Source organism: Gopherus flavomarginatus, chromosome 2 (assembly GCF_025201925.1).
Source record: "Gopherus flavomarginatus isolate rGopFla2 chromosome 2, rGopFla2.mat.asm, whole genome shotgun sequence".
Taxonomy (NCBI): Eukaryota; Metazoa; Chordata; order Testudines; family Testudinidae; genus Gopherus; species Gopherus flavomarginatus.
Genome location: NC_066618.1, coordinates 277,503,370 through 277,525,156, shown reverse-complemented (window position 1 = coordinate 277,525,156; position 21,787 = coordinate 277,503,370). Strand labels below are relative to the sequence as shown.

The 21,787-nt window shown below is 42.8% G+C and overlaps 1 protein-coding gene across 5 annotated transcripts in view; it reads right to left on the bottom strand.

Moving 5' to 3' along the window:
- Positions 1-1,569: 1,569 nt before the first annotated feature.
- Positions 1,570-21,787, bottom strand: part of MTBP (MDM2 binding protein) — a 67,238-nt gene continuing 47,020 nt past the window's right edge. For 3 of the 5 annotated variants that reach the window (XM_050940735.1, XM_050940732.1, XM_050940733.1), the window contains exons 17-22: positions 19,099-19,194; positions 16,799-17,065; positions 9,527-9,776; positions 6,515-6,628; positions 3,524-3,589; positions 1,570-1,952 (exon numbers count right to left, since the gene is read on the bottom strand). In XM_050940735.1, the coding sequence (XP_050796692.1) occupies positions 1,917-1,952; positions 3,524-3,589; positions 6,515-6,628; positions 9,527-9,776; positions 16,799-17,065; positions 19,099-19,194 (829 nt within the window). In that variant the 3' untranslated portion in view covers positions 1,570-1,916. The other 2 variants (XM_050940734.1, XM_050940736.1) reach the window with 2 other exon arrangements.

The window sequence follows — 21,787 nt, the reverse complement described above, 5'->3', positions numbered from 1 at the left end:
CAAAATCTTGGCTAAAAAAATTAATGGGTATATGATGAGAGAATGTCAGGTTAAATCTGGCCTACAATTTAGTTTCAGCTAACAGAATAGAAATGGAAACGGTAGAAATATTTCCATGTAATGTTTGTTTTTTTTAAAAAAAAAAGAATGAATTTTTTTTAAACAAGTGTTTGAAACTCAACGTTGTAGCACTGTGCTAACACATCAGAACCTGACAGTGAAATCAACTGAAGATATAACAAAGGTGAAATTGACTAGTTTATTTCTGTTGTCTGTACTGAAAAGTAGTGTTACCATTATTACTGTGTACATCATGGTATCACCTAAAGACCATTTAGCAGGCCCTGTACAAACAAGACCCTTTCCCACACACTCGAAGCTCAGAGTCTGCCATCTACTTTAAATGATTTAGGCTTGTTTCAAAAGGAGCCTATGAAAATTAAACATCTAAATGCCAGCTGGATATCAACTCCTTAGAGCTTATCTACACAGAGAAATTGTGCTGCTTTTATACCAATATAGTTAAGGCAGTACAAACACCCTACTGTCCTACTGTGGGTATACTATACGGTTTGGATGTGCCTATACCAGTATAGCTTTTTGTTGGAAAGCCTGCTCTACAGGTTTTGTACCATTACAACTATTTCCATTAGGGGAGTGATTTGAATTCCTAAATAGTTAAAAGTGCCACATCCCCTACTGTGGATGCAGTTACATCAGTGTAAAGATACTAGGACTGGTATCACTGATTCCCCTTCCCTACAGGAATAACTATACTGGTATAAGACACTTTTAATTTAAAAGGTGTTTGTAGCATAGGTAAAGATTTTATTTTCTTTTAAATTATTTGTAAATCTGACAGTGCCCCTTTAAAGCAGCACTGGTCAGTCTTCTTCATTTTCAGATAAAATGGTTCTTGTTCTGTTTAGGAAGCCACTGCTCTCAATTTCACAGCTCTCTTTAGATCAATGGTACTGTAGGACTCGTTTTTTTCACAACGTGAAAATGCATCTCAAAGGGATTCTACTAATATGTTTAAAATATCAAATTGTTACAAGAGAAACATGAAATGAGAATTGATATTGGAAACCCGTGAGATTAAAAGACATAGTATAAGGATCTTATTCTGGATTAAGTTTTTACAAGCCATTTTACTGAAGGTTCTTTTTTTTTAATTATTATTATTTCTGGTTTTGCAGGGTAAATTTTATGGAAAGCTGTCTCAGCTTTCAAAAAAAAAAAAAAAAAAAAAAAAAAAAAAGATCAAAACCATAAAAAACTGTTGTGAATGGCATGTTTGATTTTGGGTTCATTCATAACCAACATCCTTTATGTTTTACGCTAAGACTGGAGAGGTTACTGTGCCTTCAACCCTAACCATAATTACATTAATCTGCAGAACAAGAAAGAATTATGGCTAGTTAAGTTATAAAACTCCTCACATTTTATTGCAATGTAAACCTTTCCAGTTAACTTATCTGAAGAACAAAAAAGTAGTCGTGTATGGAACAAGTCTTTTTTTAAAAAGACTGTGAAAAGAGAAGAAATAAAACAGTCTTGTTACTACAATCAAATTTGGACTTTTTTATTACATCTAAAATAAAATCTGTACAACACATAAAAATGTTTCTGAAAAATCTAAGTCACAGTCTTTTAGATAATTAAATCTATAAATAGGCATATAGTATAAAATGAAATGTTCATTACAAATTTTTGTTAAATAAAAACTCAATATAAAATATCTAAAGGCCATAACACAGTATTGGATTAGAGAATTAAGTCTATGAACCAAGTTTTTTAAAGTCTGTTTTGTTCCTGTTACCTGGCTTTATACTTTTGTTGTAATGCACTGTGCTTTTTCTGTTAAGTTGGAGAAGAGGGTGTAAACTCCATTCATATGTAACGATTCATCATCACTACTTGTTAGTCTTTTCCAAAACCCATTCAATCACCTATACAAATAAAGGAGAAATCAGATTTTAAAAGTTGGTTTACTTTCAAGAACAAAAACCAAACTTCTGCAATATTATTGATGGAGCAAGTATAACCAAAAAGTTTACTGGTGACAGAAGTTTTAATAGGCAATGTTTTCACCATGGAGAAGTCAATGTGTTCAGTGAATGAGGAGATACAGTCATTAACATACAACTGTTTGGATTTTTCACTTCTAAATAATTTTCTTGCATTTAAAAAGAGCACTTTTTTAGCCTCAAAAGTTGACATACTGTAGTCCAATCTCTCCATGCACTGATAAAGTACACCCTCAATTCTAAATATCCAGTGTTTTCTTTTTGAACAATTTCCTGCTTTATAAACTGAAGAACAAATGTTTTGTTTCATTGCTAGACCTGCATCTGTAGCGGCTGCTATTCCTCAAACTGTGTGGCCAAGCATAAGTCGATGCTGGTCCATCAGAGAGATTCTGGCACACTAAAAGGCCCGATAAGTTGTTGTTGCAGAGCAGGAGAGGCAGCATGGTCTAGCAGACAGAAAATACTGAACTTAATTGCCTGGTTCCATCATTGACTTACGATGAGGTCTGTTTCCCAGTCTGGGAAAATGGAGATAATACCTCCTCCTTTCCTCACAGATGAGTCTGGGAGCATTAGCATGTAGACTACTGCTAGGTTACAGGTGGTATGGAGGTACAGGGGTACTATGAATGAATATCCCTGGCTTACCACCTATCCTTTACAATCTGTGTGCTTGGGGGTGGGTTTATTCTACTGGAAGATAGGGCGGGGCAAACACTGCACTTGTAGAATAAACATGGAGAAACTCCATGGTGAGTTCTTGCAGTTTTCCCTTCAGTTAGCCTCTCCTCCACCAAGGGTTTTGCTATGGGAATGAACAGAGCAAATCCTTACATTTGATTTTACAGTATAGAGAACAAAAATGGTAAATTCCACACTGCTCGTCATCATAACACATTTTCTCTAATGAGGTATCGAGGATAAGACTCAATTCACTGATAAATTTCTGGACAAGAGTATTTTCTCCCAGTATTTTCCCCATAGTAAAATTCACATGAATCTTCCTGACACCCAAATGAGCCCAGTCAGCATTCCCTCAGGTTTCTATTTATAGGTATTCCCAGAGCTTGGATCTACCATTTCTATAACTCTTCCTTTAGAACAACTGTATTTCCTTTTATAACATAATGGTCCCCCTAATGATCCACTAGTGCAGAGACTCCTCTGAGAAACAGAAGATCACGTACACATTTTTCTCACTAATGTGAAAAAGTTTTGAGTCTTTTTCCTTATTTCAAATTTCTCTGACAGTGGCCACCCTTATTAGAACATTTTCGATAGCAAGTCAACATCTGTAACTGGAATTTTGCACTGAGGGAAACTAACCTCAAAAGAACTCTCACAATACAAACTAGAGAACACAACAGATGGTCTCCTCTGTTCACCCATTAAAGCCATGTACCAGCCCACATTCCAAGAAGCAACAGTAGTAGATTTCACACAGCAGTGTATGAGGAACACATTTCCAGAACATCCAGGAATAGGGTTACCTGTTTAGCATTGTTGTTTGCTGTTTTCTTCATTTCATCAAACAGCCCCCTGGAAGTTTTCAGATCCTAAACAGAGAACACATCATTTTATAGAATTGCTGTCAGACAGACTTGAACATACATATACCTCCTCTGTAGCTGATGCTAATATTAAAGTTACCTGTAGGGACTTTCCCTGATTGAGGATCTCCTAGAGCTCCCTAATTGGAAACATTTTTTTTTTCTGAGACTACCTTCTCTCCTAATCCATTAGGAATGGGTTGTGCCTCTCCCTGCAGTTACCAGGGGCCATCCCTTGTCACTCAAGTTTTGGAGTTTAGCCATGCCCTTCCTGCCCCCTGAATGCTTTCAAAGCTACAGAGATGCTGTTCAAAATTCTTATAGCCCCTGACTGAACATTTAACTATAACCATGCACATATACTGCGCTCTTGTAACAAAGGGCAGAGCTCCAAAATATATGTGACCAGGGTAGATGAAACTGTGAGAGAGATCAGTCCCAAAAAGGAAAACCACCACATCGGATAACAGATTTTCTATTTTGGAGTCTGGCCCCTCCCACTACTAATGGCATGTAGATAAAGCAGGTAGGAATGTACTAGAAGGGGAAAAGAGAACTAAGTATGTATATTTCCTGCAACCTTTAAGGGGAAAATACTGCCTCACCCTCAGTGGAAAACATAATACCACAGTACTAGTGTGGGGCTGCACCATTTAGTTCCTTACCCCTTAAAAAACCTATTTGAATGCACAGAGCTCTCTGTATTCAAATAAATAGGTTTTTTAAGGAGTAAGGCCATCATATTTACAACTACATAGGTCCAGCAGCTACTCCTCCCTTCAGGTTCCTATGTGGGAAGGAGAGCACCCTATACTCCCTTCATCCATCGTCTACAGCCCACACATCCAGGCTGTTGGCTAAGGAGAGAATTTGCCTCTTACTACTTAGTTCCCTAAACCTCTAATGTACCATTATCAGAAATGCCTATGTAACCTAGGAGATTAAACCCCACTGACTTTGAAAGTCACGTAGGCACTTTTAAAAATTTTACCCCAATCACTTCTGAAAACTGAGGGTAACTGAAACACAAGACTGCCTGGTGAAAAATGTTGGATTGCTGTGGAGTTCTACAGAAAGTTCACAGGCACTGTCAAAGAGTCTACAGTTCCAACTACTTGCACAAATTCTCCTCCTTTTCAGTCAATAGCTTTGGGACAGTTGAGAAAGGAAGGACATTACAGCAAGAAGTGAAGATTACAGACTCAGCATGAAGTTTATTGACATCTCTCTCTTCACCTTGTAATCAATGGGTTTTGTCCAGAACAATGAATGTGCTCTTCATTGTCACAAGAGAAACATAATGGTCTCCTAAAGCTTTATATAAGTGAGGGAAAGTTTTTGAAACCTCTGCAATCAGTGTTTAGATTAGATTAGATTCTAAAAAGGGAAAGAAAATACATAAAGAGTTAGAGAGAGACTGATTATTACTGCAAGTCAAGTCAGGAGAGGGCTTTGATGATAAAGCAGCATCTTTATTTGTCTCCAGACTGATGTTCGGCTCTATTACACATTGAGGGAATCCAAACATAAAGTACAAAATAACTGCAGTACAATATAAGGCATTGATAAGACTACTTTTGAAGGTAAGGGCATGTTCAACAGATATAAATAGCAGTGCATTTACACATCAGATTGGTGGAAGTTGGTCAAAAAATGGATGCAAGTGGATACAAATAGTGAAGTAGGGTAATCTGCATCCCTTAAATGCCCAAAAAGGCATTCAACGCATGTGCAATGTATACACAGAAGTGACAGAAAGGGTTGAGGGGCCATTTAGCAACAAAACTAACAGAAGAATGTAAGATAAAACAGCTGCTCTTCTGCCCCCCAATCTCTCCTACATCATCATCTTGGTTGTCTTTCTTGCTCTATCGCATTGTTCTGACTCCTCAGGATATGTTACTCCTATACAACATAAACTGAGTGCAAGTTACTCTACTTTACCACATGCGCCCAATTACACACTGGGAAAATGGGCCTAACTTACATCACTGCAATTTCTCTATCTTAGAACAGGTCATCATTTGGCCCAATACACTTGTCTTGTTGGAGAGGGAAGATGAATTTTGAAGAGCAAGCCTTGCTAACCTTTCTTGTGTAGAACAGAAACAACAGGTGGCCATGGATGGTCAGTAGCTCCAGTGGTTGTGAAGTAACACATTTAAATAAGCACCTCACATGCAATTCAATTTATCAAACTAAAAGATTAAAAGTGTTTGAAAAACAGACATTGAAAATATCCCTGCAGTGAAGTGAACCTATGCTCTAAGTTTGCTACTGAAATTCACAATTTCTTCCACAACAGCTTCCCAGTAAACCATATGCCTGAAAAGAATACACCAACTAAATATGGTATATAGGCTTGGTTAGTGAAGAAAACAAAACTTTAAAAACGGCCCCTGAGTTCTGAATTCTGCTATTTTATCTAATAGCAAAATAGCAGACGCCATCAGTAATGAAACTTTGGTCGGATCTAAGAGTCCAAAGCTTTTCCCTACGCTCTGTTGATTTACACTTGTTGACTGCTAGCATTTTATTTTCTTAACACAGCCACTAGGAGATAGTGACACTCTCAAGTCCGGACCTCATAGAATCAGATTTACCAGTTACGTTCGGGGTGATCGGATTCTTGTTCAGTTTTATAATTTCGTTTGCCCTGCATCTTGGAAGCACAAAACATGGGTTCATGTGTCCAACAGCAGACAAACTTAGCTCTGGATCCTCCATCGCACGGTTGTGCAGAGCGATTTCCCTTTTATAAGTTCTCAGCAGAAAGGATGCAAATAGAGCTAAAAAAAACATTTTTTAAAAGGTATAATATTTGGCGCTGTCAATCTCGAACATCATATCTCTTTAAATGTGTTAATCCTGGATATAGTTGGGGTGGAGTAACTACGTACAATTGTGAGAGCAAGAAGTGGAAAAAAGTACCTTTAAATAGAACTTGGATATCTCAAACAGACGCTGGCTGCATGATGCAAAGCATTTGTGGTTCTCTGCAATGCCATGTTTCTTAAGTGTTTTAGCAACCACTTCCGTCAGCATCTTGGAGACAACACAGGCACACTTAGGAATTAGGATCAGTTATCAGCATGACAAGCTTTTCAATAGCCCACTTTTGAAGAACAAACCCATATATAACTTCTTCCCCTTCTGTCCCAAAGATTAATTTTAGGGAGGCAGCTTTGTGACTTGAACCGAGTATGGGACTGGAAGACAGGAAATCCTCAGTTCTAGCCTTGACTCTGGCACTAGTTCATTTTGCAGTTTAGGGCCAAGTTATTTAACAGAGTTTCCACTTCCTTCATCTGGAAAATGAACAGAATACCTACTTCACCTGAGTGCTGAGGATTAGTTAACATTTACAGAGTGCTTTAAGATGGAACACTCTGTATAGCTGCTAGGCATTATTTAAAATAAAGTGATATATATTGTATTTTCCTGTTTCACATATCCATGAGGGTAATGAGAAATCCTCATTTTCATATTTTTCACAGATTCATACGGTTTAAGGCCCGAAGACACTATCAAATCTTCTAGTCTCACCTCCTGTACATCACAGGCCATTAAATTTCACACAGTTACCCCGCATGGAGCTCAACAACTTGTGTTTGGCTAAGCATATCTTTGAGAAAGGCATCCAGTCTTGACAACAAGGTACAGAGAATCCACCACTTCCTCTGTTAGTTTGTTCCAATAACTGATCACCCTCACTGTTGAACATTTGTGCCTTATTTCTAATTTGAATCAGACTGGTTCCACTGAATCCATCCACAGGTTCTGGTTCTGCCTTTCTCTGCCAGATTAAAAAGCCCTTTCGTAGCCAATATTTTCTCTCCATGACAATACTTACATGTTGTCATCAGGTCACCTTTCAGTCTTCTTTTTGACAAGCTAAACAGATTGACCTAAGTTTCTCATTGTAAGTCATTTTATCCAGCTCTCAAAATCATTTTCTTGGCTCTTTTTGGCTGCTTCTCCAATTTTTCAACCCCCTTTTTAAAATGGGGACACCAGACCTGTACACAGTATTGTAGTATCTATCTCACCAATGGCTGAGATCAGATCACCTTCCTGCTCCTACTTACTATTCCCCTGTTCATACATTAGCATTAGCTCATTTGCCACAACATCACGCATCACACCAGAAGTTCAATGATGAGTTGCCTGTCCACTATGACACTTAGATCCTTTTCAGAGTCATTGAGTTATAGGATATGGTCCCCCACTCCATAGGCCTGCATTCCTTGTTTGTAGATGCAGAACTTGGTTGTATTCATAGAATCACAGATATCAGGGTTGGAAGGGACCTTAGGAGGTCATCTAGTCCAGCCTCTTACTCAAAGCAGGACCAATCCTCAGACAGGCTTTTGCCCCAGATCCCTAAATGGCCCCCTCAAGGATTGAACTCACAACGTTGGGTTTAGCAGGCCAATGCTCAAACCACTAAGCTATTCCTCCTCCCATTAAAACACATTTTGATTGAATGGGCCCAGTTTACTAAGCAAATTTTAACAGCATTAATTTTATATATAGTTTCAAGTCATTAATGCAAAAGCTGAATAATGTTGTGAGTTAGACCAATCCCTGTGAAACTCACTGGAGACTGACACTCCCATTTGATGAGGATTCCCCACTGACGACTACTGTGAGCTCTGTCAGTTAGCCTGTTCTTAATGCATTTAATGTGGGCTCTGTTCATATTGCATAGTGCTCATTTTTAAATTAGAATGTTGAGCGGTAGTAAGTCAAACACCTTACAGAAATCCGAATATATTACATCTACACTGTTCTTACCTTTATCAACTAACCTTGTAATTTCATCAAAGAATGAAATCTGGTTTGCCCAGCAAGACCTATTTTCCATAAAACCATGCTGTCTGGCATTAATAATAACCCCATCCTTTATTTTTTATGTACTAAATCCCATATCAGGTTTTCCATTTACTTGCCTTGGATTGATGTCAGGCTAACCAGCCTATAGTTATCCAGGTCATCCATTGCTGATTTTGAATACTGATACATTAGCACTTTTTCAGCACCTCAGTATTTTGCCTGCCCAGCTGCCCTCCTAGCAAACAGATTTGGGGGAGGCTGAGCGACCCACATCCTTGGTAGCCTAGTTATCTCTCTGGAAACTAGAGGGTACGGGAAGTGATGGAAAACTGGGGTGCTCACCCTTCGGCAGTCAGCTGGGAAGACTCGTCAATTTCATTTTCTGCAGGCAGAAAGCCAAAAGGCTACATTTTGGTTCGTCTAACATGAAATTTTCCTGGAAATCTCTTTCTATGAAAAATTCCATGTTTTTAACTTTTCATTGCCATTTGGAATGAAAAAAAAAATTTCCACCAAACAGTCCAATTTTTTCACAGGAACGAATTTCCATTTACAGACAGCTCTAGATACGAGCACATCATCCTACTTCTTTCCAAATACAGAAGAGAAATATTTACTGAACACTTCTTCCTTTTCTCCATCTTTAACAATAACACCATCTCCTTCTAGTAATTGGCCTATATCATTGCTAGGATTTTTGTTCCTGATATTCTCCCCCCAAAAAATCTTCTTATTGTTTTTAGCTCTGCCAACCACAGATCCTTCCCTGATATCTGGCTTCCCTTATTAATTTTCTATATTTCATAACTTCTAATTTATATTCATTTCTATTTCCCCTTTTTCACATCTGTTATCTATTGCTGTTTGTCTCTTTCTTTGTTTTCCTGGGCACTCTACTGTGTGCGCTAAGTTCTTTTCTGACATCCTGTACTCCTTACTTATGCAAAACTTCTCTTGAGTTCTACAAATTTCCCTTGAGCAGAACTAAGTATTAAAAGATTTTGGGATTGATTCCACGTTTTGAAAGAATGCTGAATGAGACTACAAATGGGGAATCTTATTTTTTACAGAGGAGGTATCTGGACGGGGAGACAAACATATATTTACCCGTATATGTTTCTGAGATCTTGATTCCTTAATTGGCTTTGAAGTTTCTGACTCTTGCACCCATCTCTGACTTGCTGGGCCAGCCTCTGCAGTTACTTTGTTGGCCTGACCACTAGGCTGCTTAACAGATGCAGATGTTAGAGACAATGATCTGCCTGGATGTTTTCTTATGACACCGACTGAATGGTGACCCACACTACTTCCGCTTGCCTGAGACATGAGAGAATCTGTGCTTTCAGTTTTTATTAGACTGGAGAAAAAAAAAAGAAAAAAAATCAGGTAAGTGTTTATGGTCTTGCTGGTTTTGTCTCAACTATAAAACGCTACTATAACTATTTAAAATATTGAAGACATACAGTATACTCAGACAAACGGAGGCTGAAAATGGTGAGCAGTGACAAACTATTAATAGAATTTCCTTCCTATTAAGTGAAGAAGACTCTCTTCCCTTACCTACTAATGATTTGTTCTCCGACAGTTAAATCAGAACAGAGTGAAGAGGTCTTTTGTATAGCAGATGCTACAGAAAAAAAAAGATGGTTACTCACCTTTGTAACTGTTGTTCTTTGAGATGTGTTGCTCATATCCATTCCAGTTAGTTGTGTGAGCGCCACGTGCACGTTCGTCAGAGATTTTTATCCCGGCAACACTCAGTGGGCCGGCAGGGCGCCCCCTGGAGTGGCGCCGCTATGGTGCTGGATATATAACCCTGCCGGCCCCTCCGCTCCTCAGTTCCTTCTTGCCGGCTACTCGGACAGTGGGGAAGGAGGGCGGGTTTGGAATGGATATGAGCAACACATCTCGAAGAACAAAAGTTACAAAGGTGAGTAACCGTCTTTTCTTCTTTGAATGCTTGCTCATATCCATTCCAGTTAGGTGATTCCCAAGCCTTACTTAGGCGGTGGGGTCGGAGCGAGATGTTGCGGAATGTAAGACAGCTGAGCCAAAGACGGCATCGTCTCTGGACTGCTGGACCAATGCATAGTGTGATGCAAAGGTGTGGATGGAAGACCAGGTAGCTGTGCGACATATTTCCTGGATGGGAACATGGGCTAGGAAAGCGGCAGATGAGGCTTGAGCCCGAGTAGAGTGGGCGGTGAGATGGCCAGTCGGAATGTGGGCCAACTCATAGCATGTCCGGATACAGGATGTCACCCAAGATGAGATCCGTTGGGGGGAGATTGGCATGCCCTTCATGCGCTCTGCGACCGCTACAAATAGCGGAGGCGAACGTTTGGTCCTCTGGATGTAAAAGGCGAGAGCCCGGTGGACATCCAGGGTATGCAGCTGTTGTTCCTGGCGCAATGAGTGCGACTTCGGGAAAAAGACTGGTAGAAAGATGTCTTGATTAACGTGGAAGGCAGAGACCACCTTAGGGAGGAATGCCAGGTGCGGTCGCAGCTGTAGCTTGTCCTTGTGGAATACCGTATACGGAGGATCCACAATCAAAGCGCGAAGTTCCGATACTCATCTAGCTGAGGTGATAGCGACAAGGAAGGCCGTCTTCCAGGACAGGTACAGCAGCGAGCATGTGGCTAAAGGATCAAAGGGGGGCCCACGAGCCTAGCTAATATGAGGTTGAGATCCCAGGTAGGGGATGGGCGCTTGACCTGAGGGTAGAGCCGCTCCAAGCCCTTGAGGAATCTGGAAACTATGGGGTGAGAGAAGATCGAACTACCAGTTTCCCCAGGATGGAAGGTGGAAATAGCTGCAAGATGCACCCTTACAGAAGAGATCGCCAGGCCCTGCTCCTTGAGGGACCATAAATAGTCCAAGATAATGGGGACCAATACACCTTTGGGAATAAAGTCATGCTGGGCACACCAGTGGGAGAAGCACTTCCACTTGGCGAGATATGTTGCCTGCGTGGAATGCTTTCTGCTTCCCAGCAGCACCTGTTGCACAGAGGTGGAACAACGCAATTCAGATTGGTTCAACCAGACAGCCACCATGCTGTCAGATGAAGGGATTGCAGGTCCGGGTGGTGAAGCCTGCCCAAGTCCTGCGTTATGAGGATGCCAGAGAGTGGTCAAGCAGCAGGGTGTACCAGTGCTGTCTCGGCCATGCCGGAGCGATCAGTATTAGTTGGGCTCTGTCCCTGCAGAGTTTGAGTAGAACTCTGTTGACGAGAGGAAAAGGTGGGAAGGCATAAAATAGGTGACCTTTCCAGGGAATTAGGAACGCGTCCGAGAGGGAACCTGGGGAGAGACACTGCAGGAAGCGTAACACCTGGCATTTCCTGTTCTCTCGGGAGGCAAAGAGGTCTATCTGGGGAAAGCCCCACTTCCGGAACACAGACTGGAGAATGTTCGGACGGCTGGACCACTCGTGATACAGGAAGGACCTGCTCAGGTGATCCGCGAGAGAGTTCCGGACTCCTGGGAGAAAGGAGGCTACCAGGTCTATTGAATGGGCTATGCAGAAGTCCCACAGTTGCATCGCCTCTTGACAAAGGGGGAAGGATCGCGTCCCTCCCTGCTTGTTTATGTAATACATGGCTGTCGTGTTGTCTGTGAACACTGCAACACAATGGCCCTGTAGATGACACTGGAAGGTTTGGCAAGCCAGTTGGACCGCTCTCGGTTCACGGACATTGATGTGAAGCGCCAATTCCCGAGAGGACCAAAGGCCTTGAGTGCGAAGGTGCCCTAGGTGAGCACCCCAGCCGAGAGATGAGGCGTCCGTTGTTAGGGACGCGGAGGGCTGTGGTGGATGGAACGGTCGACCCGTACACATCAGGGATGGCGTCAGTCACCAGTCGAGGGAGCCCAGAACGCTCGATGGAACTGTGAGTATCATGTCTATGGCATCTCTGCGCGGACGATAGACTGAGGTGGGCCAAGTTTGAAGAGGACGCATGCGCAGTCTGGCGTGCTTTGTGACGAAAGTGCACGCAGTCATGTGACCGAGGAGGCCAAGGCAAGTGCGGGCAGAGGTTATTGGGAAGCTTTGTAGTCTTTGTACAAGGGAGACTATAGCCTGAAACCGAGGGGGAGGCAAGCTGGCAGTTCCAAGACTGGAGTCCAGTGTGGCCCCTACGAATTCTATTCTCTGCACAGGCACTAAAGTGGATTTTCCCAAACTGATTATCAGGCCTAGACGGGTGAATAGGTTCTTGATGACGCTCACATGAACGGTGTCCTGTGCCTCGGAGGTCCCTCGAACAAGCCAGTCGTCGAGGTATGGAAAGACATGTATTCAACGACGGCGGAGGGAGGCGGCGACTACCGCCATATACTTCGTGAATACCCAATGGGCCGAGGAGAGGCCAAAGGGAAGGACCGTAAACTGGTAATGTTGACGATTCACCACAAAGCGTAGATACCGTCTGTGTGGGGAGTAAATAGCAATGTGGAAATATGCGTTCTTCATGTCGAGAGCGGCGTACCAATCTCCGCGATCCAGGGAAGGGATGATGGTTCCCAGGGATACCATGCGGAACTTGAACTTTTTCATGAATTTCTTCAGTCCTCGCAGGTCCAGGATAGGCTGGAGGCCCCCTTTTGCCTTGGGGATTAGGAAATATCTGGAATAGAACACCTTGCCTCTTAACTCCTCCGGTACCTCCTCTATAGCTCCCATTGCAAGGAGCCTCCAAACCTCCTGCAAAAGGAGTTGCTTGTGAGAGGGGTCCCTGAAGAGGGACAAGGAGGGGGGTGGGGGGGTGGGTTTGAAACAAACTGAAGATGGTATCCAAACTCCACCGTGCGTAGGACCCAACGGTCCGAGGTTAGTTGGGACCACACAGGGAGAAATGGGGCAAGACGGTTGTAGAACTGAAAAGGATCCTGGGAGGCCACTGGTAAACTGCTCTCGAGCGCACCCTCAAAAGTTTGGTTTGGGTCCCGCTGGTGGCTTGGTGGGACCGGAACTGTTACCTCCTTGAGGCCCAGATTGACATCTGCGATTGGTGCCACCTAGCCTTCTGGTGAAGTCTGCCTTGGCCGAGGCGGGGGGTAGGAGCGCTGAGGTTGGGGCCGGAAAGACCGTCTTTGAGTCTGTGGCGTATGCATTCCCAGCGAATGCATAGTTATGCGATTGTCTTTTAGACTCTGTAGCCTAGGGTCTGTCTTCTGCGAGAACACACCCTGGCCATCAAAAGGTAAGTCTTGTATAGTCTGCTGAAGTTCAGGTGGCAGGCCTGACACTTGCAGCCATGATATACGTCGCATGGCGATTCCAGAGACGACCGTTCTAGCTGCCGAATCAGCGGTGTCCAGCGAGGCCTGGAGGGAGGTCCGCGCAACTTTCTTCTCTTCCTCCAGGAGTGCTATGAATTCTTGGTGGGAGTCCTGCGGGACTAGCTCTGTAAACTTCCCTACCACCTCCCAGGTGTTATTGCTGTACCTACTCAGGAGGGCTTGTTGGTTCGCCACCCTGAGTTGGAGACCTCCGCGGAATAGATTTTTCTTCCTAACATATCCATTCGCCTGGCCTCCCTTGATTTAGGTGCAGGGGCTTGCTGGCCATGGCGCTCCCGTTCATTGACGGACTGTACAACCAATGAACAGGGAGGGGGGTGCACATAAAGGTACTCATACCCTTTGGAGGGCACCATGTATTTCCGTTTGACCCCTCTGGCTGTGGGCGGTATGGATGCCGGGGATTGCCAGATGGTATCCGCTCTAGCCTGGATCGAACCAATGAAGGGAAGGGCCTCCCTAGTTGGCGCCTCCGCCGACAGTATACTGATTACCGGGTCCTCCACCTCAGGAACTTCCTCTACGGGTAAGTTGATATTAAGGGCGACACGCTGCATAAGGTCCTGGTGTGACCTGAGGTCGATTGGAGGTGGCCCTGATGATGACGTCCCCTCCACCGCTTCATCTGGGGAGGAGGAGGATGAAATGCCATGGAGGGGTGGAGACCGTTTGATGAGGGTCCCTGCGTCCACTCGATCTGTCCCCACGCGGTGCCGGAGAATGGTACCAGGAGTCATACTGGTGCCGGGAATGAAACCAGGACCTGCGACCGGCACGGTGCGGGGAGGTCGACTGGTGCCTTGAATCGCCGTGCCAAGATCGGCTGCAAGAGGTACGGTGCCGCGAGTGGTGTCAGGACCTAGAGCGGTGCCGAGAGCATCTGGTCAGCGACCGGGACCTCGAATGGTTCCACGAGTACGACTGGTACCTCGATGGGGAGTGGTACCAGGACTGCGAGCGGCACCAGGACCGGGATCGATGACGGGACCGAGAGTGTCTGTGGGACCTGGATCGGAACCAGCGACGTTGGGCAAAGATGGTCTCATGAGGGCTGGCTTGCCTATTGACTGAATAACCCGCACCGGCGGTGCCGGGGGTTGAGGCAGCTAAGGCTCCCTCGAGGCAACCAAGTCTCATGCCATGGAGAACATCTCCGGAGTGGAGGGCACGATAAGCTCAACCACGACGCGTGCCAGGGAGCTGGTAGGCACCGGACTCGACGGCTCTTGCGAGGCCAGAATCAACGGTGCGGAGGACGTTGGTGCCGTTGCAGTTGTCAGTGCTGGGTGGTCCGACTTAGCTAAGCGCTCAGACTGCGGCGTAGATAAAGTAGCCGCAGGAGCCTTGTGCTTCTTGCTCCTTGGTGAGAGAGCGCAGTGCCGGGCAGGAGCTTGGGCCGGTGATGGCTGATGTCGAGGAGCCTTCACTGTCGACGCGCGCGCTCCGGTGCAGAAGAGACACTTGTTCCCAGTGCCGCAGTCGGAGCTGAAGACAGAGGAGTCAGAGCTGCCTCCATCAAGAGTTGCTTCAGGCGAATGTCCCGCTCTTCTTTAGTCCGGGGCTTGAAAGCCTTGCAGATGCGGCACTTGTCTGTGAGATGGGATTCACCCAAGCACTTGAGACAGGAGTCGTGAGGGTCTCCTGTGGGCATCGGCCTATGATAGGCCGAGCACGGTTTGAAGCCCGGTGAACCGGGCATGGGCCCCGGTACCGGGTGAGGGGAAGGGGCTAACCCCCGATCCCTCTTAACTATATACAATAACTAATATAGAACTAATAACTAAACACTAACTATACTTATAGGAAATTGAACTATATACACAATACGATAGAAACGAGCAAATCGCTAGGGAGGTGGAGGTCAGCTAAGCTGCGCTCCATTGTTCCAACGACCAACACGGGCGGTAAGAAGGAACTGAGGAGCGGAGGAGCCGGCAGAGGTATATATCTGGCACCACAGCGGTGCCACTCCAGGGGGCACCCTGCCGGCCCACCGAGTGTTGCTAGGGTAAAAATCTCCGACGAACGTGCATGCAGCGCGCGCACACCTAACTGGAATGGATATGAGCAAGCACTCGAAGAAGAACCAGAGTTTGGAACAAATCACAGTGGTTATCTGAAGGGTCAGAGGAGACATACAAATTAAAGGTGGACATGAAAACTGCAGGAATTTCTTCCCTCTGCCCCTATCTCAATTGAAAAAACGTCCTTGTTTGACATATTCTCCCATATGGATCCTCTCCCAGCTAAGCCAGTAAAAATGAAGAATAGGCCTGCCAAGTCACCAACTCCAGTGCTTTATTCTCCTCATGAATCTAGACCAAGACAGGGTCAAGAAGAGAATGCTTGGAACTCCTACAGTAAGGGCTCAATCCAGTGAAGTGGAGAACAACCACAATTCCACTTCTTACTATTTATACAGAACACTAGAATCTAGCAGGGTCTTTGCTGAGGAAGTATATTAAAATCCCCACTTGACACAATCCCTGCTTGAAGAGCAGGTGTGCACCAACAAGAGTGTAACTAACAACTGGAGGGACAGGATGGGAAGTATTACAGTAATAAGATCACAACTGCTCAGCTGTGGCATATGCATTCGCTGATGGTTTTACATCGATGCAAATGTTATAAAAATGCTTCTTGCGGCGGATTCTGAAAAACTGGGTTTTTAAAAGGATTTGAATGAGAGGATCAGGGCTGAGTGAACTGAAACATCAGTGGGTCTGTGAGCTCTATGGGCTGTGGACTCTATTATTCTAGGTTTGTACAATCCCCAGCACAATGCACTGAGGCCTCACAGCGCTATTGCAAAACAAATAACAATTTCAGTGGCTACTAAACGCACTTTGGCACCTCTCAAGAGACACTCAGCACCTTGCATGATGCAGCTCTCAATTTCTTAAATTAAAATGCCTTAGGTTTGTGGTTTTGATGCATCTAATGCAGTCAATTGGAGATCACACTTGAGAAATATCAAACTGATAGACGAGGGATTAAACATTTGAACATTTAAATAGACAGATCCTTTAAAAAAAAATCTTAATTTTTTTAATTTTAGTTAGTGCATTACCTCTTCTTGGGATAAAAGGAATCCAAGTCTTTTGATCTGCGTTTTAGCCTTGATGATTCTGTTCTGAGTTCACTTTGTAAAGACTCCCCATCGGGGACACTTCCAGGCTCTGACAAAACTGCAGGAGACGGAAGAGGGCTCAAGACACATGGTAAAGGACAACACTCTTTAGTACAGGTAGTCTGCGTTTCATAGCGAATAAGACGAGTCTGAAGTTCAGCAAATTTCACATCTCTCTCTAAAGCTTTTCTGTTATCTAGACAGTATCTAAAATTGAAATAAAAACAAACAAACAGAACCACAAAACCGTGACTACTGTAACAAAGTTGGGGAATTTTTTCCCATTAAAAAAACTGAATAACTATACTTAATTTCAACTATGGAAATGTCTGCAGTGCCTCTTTACTTGAATCGCTAGGTTGCCCTTGACAACTGCGGTGAATGACCTAATAAACTAGATTACATGATAGACTCTCTTGTGGATTCTGCTACATTCACGTCAACAAGATGAAGTTGGATTACATATTTAAAAATTTCCATTGAAGGCAACAGAAAGTTTACTTGAATTATTGAATGCAGGATTTGGCATTATGGAAGTCTTGTTTCTTCCTTTAGCACGTACTGGGATGTTGACAATAGATTGTGTTTCTCTTATAAATATAATCAGGCTCTTGTTAAATATTTCAAGTTATCAATTCCTTTGATTTATATTTTATTGAAAGCTTCCTGCTACGTGACAGACTTTTGCATTCTAGCAATGCATTAAGCTATGTGACTTTCAGATACAAGGATTGTATACCAATCTATATAGTATAGATCTCACAGAGAAACCATCTCAAGGGTTTCAACAGCTCCAAGACCTCAGACCTTTTTTGAGAACCCAAAACCCAGTGGTGTTCACCCACATCAGGCACTCTTTTTTTTCAGAGTGCAAAGATTAAGATTAGGGGCAAGAAAAATCACATTCAAGCAAAACTGGCAACACAACCTGAGCAGTATACTTCAGTCCCTTTCTTCCAACCCTTTTTACTCACCTCCTCCAAACCACAGTATTTTAAGTGAGCTTTCTGACCCTTATGAAAGTCTATTTCTATTTACTCTATGTCAGGTATTTCTAGGGAGCTCATCACTCTATTAATTAGGTCCATGTTATTCCTTCTCCTCCCCTCACCCACACCTCAAGTACTCTTCCTGAAGGTATCCATAAAGCGCCAACGGGAGTGATAAAATTAGACTATATAAATCTGTAGTGCTAAATCATTGAAATTTGGTCATCAGATTAGGTTGCAAAACTGATGGTTTATTGTTCAGTCCTTTCCTATATTTTAGGATGTTTATTCCTCCTAAGAGACATATAAAGTCACGTGTAAAAAAAAAAACCAAAAATGGGGTTTTGTGCTGAGGTGCAGGGCTGTGTGCATTTGGAGTTATTGTGCGTGCGGTTTGTTTTGTTGTGTGGGTGGCTGTGTTGACTTGTGTGTGCAATTTTTGCATACAAATAATCTATAGAGGAAGGGTGATGTGTTATCATAGATAATTCAACCAAACTGCCTAGAACGCTTGGCATGGCATAGATCCTTATTGTAGCTGTACACCACATGGGTGTAATCTGTAAAGTCAACATGGCTAGAACTTACACTTGGTGATGTTTTGCACAAGAAGAGCTTTCTACCATGCTTGCAGCTGTTTCTATCATTGCATACTGATTCAACAGACATGTTAGACTTCAGAGTGACACACACACACTAACATTCCTGGAATATTATATAGATATGTACAGCAATCGTCATCACTATTTTCATTTACATTAAAAATACTGTTATAAACATATCATGACTATTCAGCTGAAAATGTTTATAATTTGATTTGAAGTAAAACCATATTTTAATTTAGACATTTAATTATGCAAATGAAGCATCTCTCACAGGCGCTACAGGCCTGAATATAGATGCAGCAAAGTTAAAGCAGTACAACTTGTGTGTATATAGACAAGGCCAAAGTCACATTCTTCATTACCATCAAGGAGACAGGGGTATAACAGTTGATAGCAGTCCAGAAAGTGAGGATAAAGAAAAAACAGAGAGGATGTGAGATTTTGGGTTTTTTGGGGTGGGCTCGGGAGGGAACAAGAACATGTTATGTTCAAGACTAAACCCATTTCATAAACATCCCAAACATATTTGTAGATCTAAATAGTTCCCAGGTTGCATAAAATAGGTGGGACCCACCTATAACTTGGATTTTATGCTAGATGACAGTATTGAGAAAATAATCACATCAAGCAGTGCAAGAAAACTTACTCAAGCCCATGATAATGGCACCCAGCCGCTTTTTCAAAAGACAGACCTCCCAGCTTTCGTGGAGTAAGCTCTGGCGTCAGAAGAAAAGCATTTTCACTAAAAGAAAAAAAAGAGTATGTATTTTAAATTAGATCTCTATGTTAGTATCAAAATTGCCATTTGGTTTAGTGAGCACTTTGAAGCCCAATATGGAGCTGTGTATTGCAATCTCTAACACTGTAATTGACCTGTGCATAAGAGTCACTAAATTAAAAAACTATTTCAAAAGTTAGTACTGCATGCACAGGCAACTACAAATTAAAACCTTCCTCCGAGAAGACTAGATGCTACATTGTATGTACAAAAGCTTACAAATGGAAAAGAATTACATTAGGAATTCATGTACATTTATATCTAACCTCTAATGCAGTACTATGGACAGGCAATCTACTGCTACTAATGCACAATCTTCAAGTATGAAACTGATCTGCTGGTATGCAAATTTCAATTGAAAATACAGAAAACTATTAATAACTTGTGAGATACTTCAATTAAGAATATGCAATGTGAAAACATTTCACGTTAGTATATTGCACTATATTGATATTCACCATTTTTGCCTCACACTAAATAGTTTAAACATTTCTGAAAAAATGTTTGACCACGCAAAAATCAATAAAAATATCTTTTAATATGTTGCCATTTTGTAGCTTTGACCAATCACCACCATATTAACTGTGCTGAAATTAATGTAAATGGTAAAAACTAGTCAGAGTCATGTTTCAGCTCTTTATACCCAATGCTGAATCCATGACGGTGTACTATTATCAGCTGAACTGTGAGCCCCATCTGAACTGTGAACCTGTGAACTCATGGTATAGCTCTGCAGCAAGGCTTATGTGCAATGGTGCGATAATTTTTGGAATGTGAATTAGTAATGTTAAATACTACGCAGTCTGCAACTGAGAGGCACCTTCTTTGAATGTCTTCTGAAGGATGACATGGTTGCTGGCTGAATTATATTTCTCTTCACTTGTTAACCAAAGGACAAACTCATGCACCAACTGAAGCACAAAAGTAGCTGACCGCTGTATACTACAATCACTTGGCTTTGGATAATATTCTGAGGCTTTCATTGTGGCTATTTCTGACTGAAGGACTGAACCACTTGTTCATTCGAAAGCTGTTCATCAGGCTCACTCACCAGAGCAACAGCCACAAATCATATGGATGACTTAAGTTCTTCTTCAGATTACCTTTTTCAGAGGACTCTCATAAATCATCTCCTGAGTGAATATCCAAAGCTATGAAAGAAAGAAGTGGACTAACAACTACTGAAGACAAAATCCACAAGCAAATCCTTGCCTCTGCAATGAAGAGGGATGAATGTTACAGTTCTTACCAGTCATATCATCAATAATATGACAAACCCATTTGACTCTGAATCATACCCAGAGGTGCTTATCAATGTATCTACTGGACTGCAGGTAACATCAGAGGTACAAAAGTCTCTACTGAAAACAGTAGATGTTGGTGAAGAACAAGCAGAGAGATTTCTGAGTGGTGCAATTGATACTGATGGGACACATAACTTCTTCAGCCCAGTCAAGAAAATTGGAATCAAAACATTTGCTGACATGCCCAAAAATATAAATCTAGCAAGGGAGGGACAATCACAGCTATCAGTCCAGAAGCTGTTTTCCACAGAGCCCTGTCCTTAGCAAGATCCAGAGATGATGTTTCAATGGCAACTGCTCTTAAGACTCCCATAGGATATGTGCCTAAGTCCCTCTTTCTTGCCAAAGGAACAATGAGAAGAACAGATGAAGCTGAAAGCATCCATGAGCTAAAAGCACACAACAAAGAAACCACGGTCTACATCAGAGATGCCACGGCTGACATACATGGAACATTCCAGAAAGCAGCATGAAGTTACTGATTGTTCTGGAGAGACCAGATATAAAACCTTCTAGCTAGTGAGAGCAGCTGAACAGACAGCTGCTAGAAGTCCTTATCAAGAGATCAGACTCCTGGTGAGTGAAGGCAGCAGGTAAGAATGAGCCATGGTTCCCTCTCCCCCTAGCACAGCTGAATATGGTTAGCATTGGGAGAAGTGACCATGTTACAGTGAGTTGTTTGTCCAGTGGCTCCCAGTTAGGAGATAGTCTTTTGTCTGTGAGACTTGGCATTTACTCCCAATAAACTCCAGAATTTTCCCCAAACCAGAGAGGAAATGGGGTTGTGAGGACAGTAAAAGAGCATAAACCTAGGGCAGGCAGGATAATGAATAGGGGAAAGGGAGCCTATACTGGAGGAAATGGATATGATACTTAAAATATGGGTCCCTCTAATATTTACTCCACTCTAGTCCTGGGTGTTTAAATCCCTCTCCTCTAGTACGCAAAACTATGGTGGGATGTCCTGTCTCTCAAAACATTAAAATTAAATCCTTGCAAGCTAAGGCAGCCTGGAAGAAAGCCTGATACCCATAGTCAATGTGAAATTTTAAATCACTTTCCAAGAAGCACTGTCTAGCCTTTTATGTATCTGTTTTGCACAGCAGAACACACAAGTGGAAATGTCAAACATTTACATGATCTGAAAAATTTAGTTCATGGTACATCAAACTATCAAACCTATGAACATTCTAGGATCTGATACTTGTGTACACGAGAACATAATTAGATACCCAATTAGTGTATGTTTACTA